Raw genomic sequence first — 7,411 nt, 5'->3', positions numbered from 1 at the left:
GATCATTTGTGTACAAGATCCACGTTGTATCCACTGCAGTCCTTTTCGTACAATCTCGGTTTGTATAACAGATATTGCAAGTGTTGATTATACTGGGTATCACTGACGCGGCTTCACAGCTCGGTCAATCGATACTGCAGTTCCTTGGCTGCTCTCGTCTTCGTTGCGTAGTCCTGTTTGTTCAGTGTTGTTTTGCGAGTTGTTCATGGATCGTAACAGCTGCGTGTAACCCTTCATCATCTCTCTGTTGAGAATGAGTTACTCAAAGTAGAGCAAGATGGCTTACAGTTTGCTCTTAACACTGCTTGGAGTAAGCCAACACAGGGCAAGCCTTTGCCACTTATTCAGTGCAAAGAGACCCGTGCTAAGACTCAATGGTGGTCTCCATGTGCGCTTAATGAAGCACAACACCTCTAGAGTATATTTGAGCAAGAAGAGAGGGATAAAAAAGTGCGCAAAGCTACTGAGCGTGAGCTGCGTGAGTCCAACAGACTGCTTAAACAAAAGCTTGATGCTGAGAAGAAAGAGGTGGCCAAGACAAGGAAAGAGGAAGCTGCGGAGAGGAAGCGTGTAAAGGAGCAACAACAAGCTGAGCGCAAAGCTGAACAAGAGCATCAAAAGCAATCTTGCAACACTGGAAAAGCCATACAATTATCCCAAAGAGGCAAGCGCAGGGCTTCACAGGCTGCAGCACCTAGAAAGAAGCAGAATTGCAGTGGTGCAGCTGCCCATAGTCAGGTTGTTGTTTGCAAGCCTTCCCTGTCACCACCAGCCAAGTACAACAGCAGAGGTGGCAAAATTGCTCCACGCAAAAAGTTTGAGTGAGAAAGTTTGTTACATAGGCCTATAGACTACTACAACCAAAAATATTGCAATAATATCTATTTTGTGTGGCTCTATAGCCTTGTTTTTGAGTGTACTGTGAAGGCATTGGGGCGGGCGGCACGCGAACACGGGCGGCACCCGCACAGACACGGTATGGCCAACCCCACCCAATCTGATGTTTGTACATATGAACACCCACACTTTGCACCCTATATAAGTCCACAACCACCACACAATGAAGCAAAAAGAAAGCCGGATTTTGCGTCACAAGCCCCAAAAATACAAAGCTGTGCAGGGGCGTGTTGAAGCCGTACTTTAAGCAAAGCCTGTAAGCACTACTTGATTGGTTCTTGAGGATGAGCTCTGGTTCTGGAACAGTAAGGGTAAGTTGCCTGGGTGAAATACCTAACGACAGCTTGTGTGCAATGAGTAGTACAGAGTAGACTGTCTGGCTCAAGAGCAGTTGAGATTCCAATAACAAAGTTGATTGACAAGGTTGAACACAAACCATAAGGATTGTGTTCCTACTTGCTTATATACAGTCCACCAGATCCTGCTCATTGACAAGCAGATTTGGTCCTGGCCTATCTGGATGGATTGCGCTTTGTTGACAAGCATTGTACCATGCTTGTTGATGAACATCGCGTCATGCTCATTGACAAACATCACATCATGCTCATTGATGAACATTGTGTCATGCTCGTTGACGAACATTGCGTCATGCTCGTTGACAAACATTGCGTCATGCTCATTGATGAACGTTGCGTCATGCTACCTGCAGGAACCACATCGGTATTGGGGTGGATACGGTCATAGGTGTTACAAGATCTGCTCATTGACAAGCAGATTTGGTCCTGGCGTATTGGGATGGATTGCGTCTCGTTGACAAGCATTGTACCATGCTTGTTGATGAGCACCACGTCATGCTCATTGACAAGCACTCACATGACACTGTTGAAGTTGTACTTTAAGCAAAGCTTGTAAGCACTATTCGATTGGTTCTTGAGGATGAGCTCTGGTTCTGGAACAGTAGGGGTAAGTTGCCTGGGTGAAACACCTAATGATGGCTTGGGGTAACAATGAGTAGTACAGGCAATCTGTCTAGCTTGAAGGTTGGTTGAGATCCAATGACAAACTTAATTGATGAGGTTGAACACAATGCCATAAGGGCAGCGTGTCTACGTGCTATATACTGTAATGAGAGTGAGCATATTGGTGGTTCTGTGAGTACTGATTGCAGTGATCAGTGATCCTGCTGAGCACTGATTGGACTGATCAATGATCACACTGATCACTGATTGTCCTGATCATGCCAAGCCTGCCTGATCAGTCACGTGAGCGCTGTACCACCAATTACAATACTAAAGTGTGGCGTGGACAGGAGCGGACTCTTGTTACCCCTTGCTGCTGCTGTAATCCTGCAGCGCCTGTCCCGTATTGTGGCGTTATTAAGTCTGTGGTTGTAACGTTATCCTTTTTACCACTTGTGGTATCCCCACACTTGGTCTCTTCCACACCCTTATCTCCAACAAGCCTGAACCATCCTTCCACCAATCCTTCCATCTCAGTGTAACGACACAGGCCAGTAGGGAAGATGTCCAAAGTAAGTGTGAGTCCACTACAAGGCATATGGGAGTGCTGGGATGTTGATAACACTAGGATTGAATTCCCTACACCTATAGGTCTTGTACAAAAGGATACAGAAAAACTATTCTATCTAAACTACAGTATCAGAGTCATTAAGTATCCCATTCGGAGGGGAATCGGAAGTACCCTTGTCCAGGTGACAAGGAGGTAGTTCATGACAAACAAGGAGCGGTGTGCTGAGACCTGCAGGAACCACATCGGTATTGGGGCGGATACGGTCGTAGGTGTTACACTCAGAGAGCAGTTGGTATCCCTAGCTGGCCCCCTCTCACATGTGGGGCAGACTAGCTTACAGCAGCTAGAGGCAAAGCTAGCTGGCTGGCACTATATATATTATACTACACAAAGAATACTTGCTTAAGTATTCTTGTGCTTACCTTTTGGTATAACTTGGAGATGTCACGTAGTATTGATATTGAGGGCAGTGCATTCATCCATTACACAGATCACCATGTAGACACGTTCAGTATATAGCACATAGACATATTGCCCTTATGGCAGTGTGTTCAACCTCATCAATCAAGCTTGTCTTTGCATCTCAACCCTGCTCTTGAAACAGATAGTCTATTCTATACTCTTCATTGCCACCTCAGTTGCAAAGGTCTTTGACTATACAACTACCCAACCCATCTGATCATCTGCAACCTTGCTCATGCTCAAGAACTAACAAAATTGGGAGGGCTTGGCTTGGTCCCACCTGAGCTACACTGACCAAAAAGGTACAGTAACCCAATAGATATGGGTTCTGGGAACCAAACAGTATATACCCGTGACAAAAATAGTGCTTACAAGCTTTGCTTAAAGTACGACTTCAACAAACACGCAGTTCTTGCTAACGTCCTGGATGTGGACCATGGTTAGCTTCGTTGTGACTCTGCGGACCCTGTTGCACAGTTCAGTCAGTCTTGCCGCAGGGCTGTTGAGGAAGACCCATAATGGTTCGATCCGGTCGAATACCATCAGCTGCTGAATCGCACAGGCAGTCTTTTTCGCCTTGATTTTGAGACAAACTAACAATCGTCGATCAATAATAATAGTATTTACTTTCCAGGGGATGGACTTATAACGGACAGCGAATTCATTACGGTGGAACGTACAAATCTGGGATAGGCGTCTCCAAAGACTCGAGCTCTAGGCCATCATGTCCTTATCGTAAATGCGGGGTGGAATTTGTAAGCCCAGGGTACCTTGCATGGTCATGTGGATCATCCTGCGACCAATCAGCCCACTACTCTATGTATATAAGCTTAGATCACAGACCACACACAATCTACGTACAGAATTCACGAACGTTGCGGATCGTAAGAGACATCTCAATACAATTCACAACGAAGCTGGTCAAAGTTACAGGTGCGCTTTCGATGGATGCGTCAGGGCCTACGAAGTGTGGACTCGCCTTGATAGCTTCAAGAACCATGCAAAGCTTTACAAACCTGCGAACATGGAGGCGTTGGTCCAAGTTTCTCGCAGAGAGCGTCACGGTCTTCGTGTTGCTGTGACGACACCAAATATGATATCTCAATCTGGATCGAATGAGCCAGGCTCTCGCCCTACCAGATCTCATACTTGCTATTGAGTGGTCAACAATAACATACAGTTACATTGAAGTGTCAAGATAGTAAGAGGCAAGAAAAGCACGGGTTGGGATGCCTGTGTTGCACCAGCTGTCACATGCCGCCGGACGCGTTACTGAAGATTCTTTCCAAGTCTTGTCTTAATGATCACGGGACAGCCAACGATCTACTCCGTTTACAATATAACGGTCGACTACAGTATCGTACCCACAAAGTGTATTGGCATTCACTAGATCAAGTTTGAGCGTACAGAACGTGATGCATAAATACAACCGCAGTCAAAATAGTCTGTGCTTATATGTATATAAGCCTTTGGACTTATGTCGTGGATGTTTCATCGGCTGAGTTCACAAAGGGATGAAGAGGATCTTCCGACCTCGCACCTACGTCAAGGACGGCTTGCACGCAGAACAAGCGTTCGGCACTGATCTTCAGTACAATACCATGGAAGTGCTAGAGACTATGTTTCGAATTTTTAGCGGTGTGCTTGTGGATGCAAAGACGCGTCAATACTAAGCCATAAGAGGTTGGTTCAAGCTTGGCGAGCGCGAAACGCGTCACCGCATTCATTGTGATCAATTTTGAGGCCACACAACCTCCCCATCTATCTGACACTAGTATATATGTACAACAGGTAACAAGAACTCCACTGAACGCTCTGATCAAAGGGTGCTCAGACTCAAAGCTCTGAGACCGGAATCGACAAGTTTGCAATGCGACTACCCCATCTTAAGCAGAAGCGGTAGAGGAGGGAATCGCGCCGGAAGGAGGCGAGCCACTGGGCGTCGTACCGTTGCCGCCCATAGTGCCGTTACCACCAGCACCACCGCCACCGACCATGCCAGAGTCAGCGTTCGCAACACCGCCGCCGGCCTGGTAGGTAGCAGCAACGTTGTAGTAGTCATCATCGGTGTAATCGGCAGAAGCATTCACGCCAATCTGGATCCAAGCAAAGAGACCATCGGTGATGTCGCCACCAACGTAGACAAACTGCGGCAACGGGTCGTAGTCGTTCTCAGCCTGGACGATGCTCCACATGTCATCATCGTTGGAGGTAATAGCCTGGGTGTTCTCGTTGTACGGGGAAGTGGCCTCGACCTCGGACCTGAGCTCTTCAGGCCAGAAGAGCTGACCGATGTGGGTGACGGCACCGTCTTGAGTAGTCTGGTTCTCACGGACTGTAACGTTGGATTTGGTGAGAAGATGGGTGTGAATGGCACGTCCGTCGTAGTGACCAGGGAAGATGGTCTCGAAAGCTACGACACCGTCCTCATCGGTTTCTTGGATACCGCGAAGGAAGGTGGTGTTCAGACCACCCTGGCCTGACTCGACACCACTGTAGTAACCAGTGGCATTGCAGTTCCAGACGTCGACGAACAGCTCAGGCACAGGCTGACAGGTGGTGATATCGACATACTGGACCTCAAGATACAAGTCGATACCTTGCTGGCCTTCCTTGACGTCCTTGCGGATGAGCTCGCCATTGACATAGTAAGGTCCGTCAGTGACTTCAGGTGTAAGAATGCAAGAGGTGTTGGCCGCGAAGATGGTCGAGACATCGGTGTTGGGGGAGTAGTCGAGGACACCAGTCTGGTTGTGGTTGATGGCCTCGAACTCCTGAAGGAGAGCAAGATCACGGCGGAACTTCTTGGAGTTACCGTTGATGCCGCGCTTCTGACGAAGGGCGCTAAGAGCCTCCGAACGCCTGGCATGCGATCGCTGCATCAGCGAGCGGTGCTGGAGCGAGTCCTGGCAGCTTTCGAGGGAGCGCTTGGCAGCTGCAGCGCGGAGCTGACGAGCATCGATCTGGCGCTTGACGTGCGCCATGTCGTGCTTCTCGCCTGGGTGGGCGACCGCGCAGCCAATCAGCGAGGACGCTGCAACGGCGCCGCTAAGGATGGAAGCGAAGTTGACCATTGTGATTAGTGGTCTTGCGAAGAGGAAGTGATGAGAATCAGGATGCTGAAGTGAAGGACTGAAGCTGGATGCGTTGGATGCCTTTTGAACTTCGCAGCCGAACAGTCTTATACTTCAACTTCATCAGAAGGCCCCACAGTCCTGTCTTCCATGCTGTTCGACATTGTCACAGCTCATGACGCGGCATCTACCCCTTCAGCGTCTAGAAAGATGGACAACAACATTTCGAGCCGTTCGCCGCGAACGCGTGTAACGACTCGCAGCTCGTGGCTTGCATTTCGCGGTGGATGTCTGGGGTGTTTCCACTCAGTGCAACCAATCCGACAAGACGTGTTTGTGTTGATGATTTGCACGACCCTGCAATTTGTTTCGATGCGTACGTACGCCTGAGGCTGTTGAAACAAGCGGACCTAACAATGAGGTCAGGGCTCGGGCCGAGTGCCTCATTTTAGCTTCAGGCCAATGCCAGGTGGATAATGATTAAGCGTTCATTGGTTCCGCCCTTCTTCACAGCCTTGCGGACGCGCTGTCAAGTCGTCGCAAGCTTTTGAGAAGACTTCTTGGCGGTCGGGCTACTTGTCTTGGATGCGCAAGCAGCTTCGTGGCTTCCACACCCTAGGACATTTGAAGGCTAGAACAACGTTCACCGCCACCACTTGTGTCAACACCACAATTTTAGGTACTGCTGACTTTGAAAGTAGCCAGGGACTGCTTCTCGATACCACCATTGTTATCGCCGTTGATAACAGCACAGATATCGGCACTTTGCGGCGTCGCTATGGGCATGGTCACCTACACGACGTCCCATCTCGTCGTTAGGCAGAGAGGATAATGTTAGACCAAGAATTCTATCGCTTTGTGCATTGCGTAAGGCGGACTCGATGCAAACATCGAACATCTTTGTCCAGCGACAAGTCATCCAGAACGGACAATCCGCTCCCACTATGTTTGCTGGAACGAAAGAAACATCTTTTTTTACAATGAGTATAGCCCACTTGCATATGCTTCCCTCTCCACTCTATTCGTCATGAATAACGATCCATATCTAGTATTGCTGACGACTGCATCGCATCTCGATCAAGACGACTTATGCTCATTCGCACTTGTCGCTCAGGATTTTGCTCGAGCTGGACATGATGTACTCTATCGACACCCTGTCGTACCTTCGCTGCACGAAATTGACGCAGACGACCAATCTTTACCTTCCTAAGAACAATACTTCAGAACACAATGCTCGCAGCCAAAGTCCGCAGCATCGAGCTTTACCCACAACTAGCCAATGATGGCCGCCTTCCTGAAGTGCAGCAGGTCATTGTCGATACTGTAGTGCTACCTCTTGCTGCTCCTCATCGGCTTGATAACATACTTGAGAACGCATTTGTTCAGGTGTGCAAGTTTACACTGACTGGCGCTATCCTCCGGAATCTAACCAATCTGGAACATCTTCG

General features: G+C 48.6%; 1 protein-coding gene across 1 annotated transcript; it reads right to left on the bottom strand.

The window, feature by feature from the left end:
* Positions 1-4,775: 4,775 nt before the first annotated feature.
* On the bottom strand, positions 4,776-5,963 carry BU25DRAFT_396576 (aromatic compound dioxygenase; the record flags this gene model as incomplete). Its single annotated transcript, XM_033704839.1, has 1 exon — positions 4,776-5,963. The coding sequence occupies one exon, from the start codon at positions 5,961-5,963 to the stop codon at positions 4,776-4,778; it is 1,188 nt and encodes a 395-aa protein (XP_033559967.1).
* Between the last annotated feature and the right edge of the window lie 1,448 nt (positions 5,964-7,411).

This window comes from Macroventuria anomochaeta, assembly GCF_010093625.1.
Source record: "Macroventuria anomochaeta strain CBS 525.71 unplaced genomic scaffold BU25scaffold_24, whole genome shotgun sequence".
Lineage (NCBI taxonomy): Eukaryota > Fungi > Ascomycota > Dothideomycetes > Pleosporales > Didymellaceae > Macroventuria > Macroventuria anomochaeta.
Note: the sequence above shows the minus strand (reverse complement) of the source record. Positions and strands in the feature narration are given on the sequence as shown.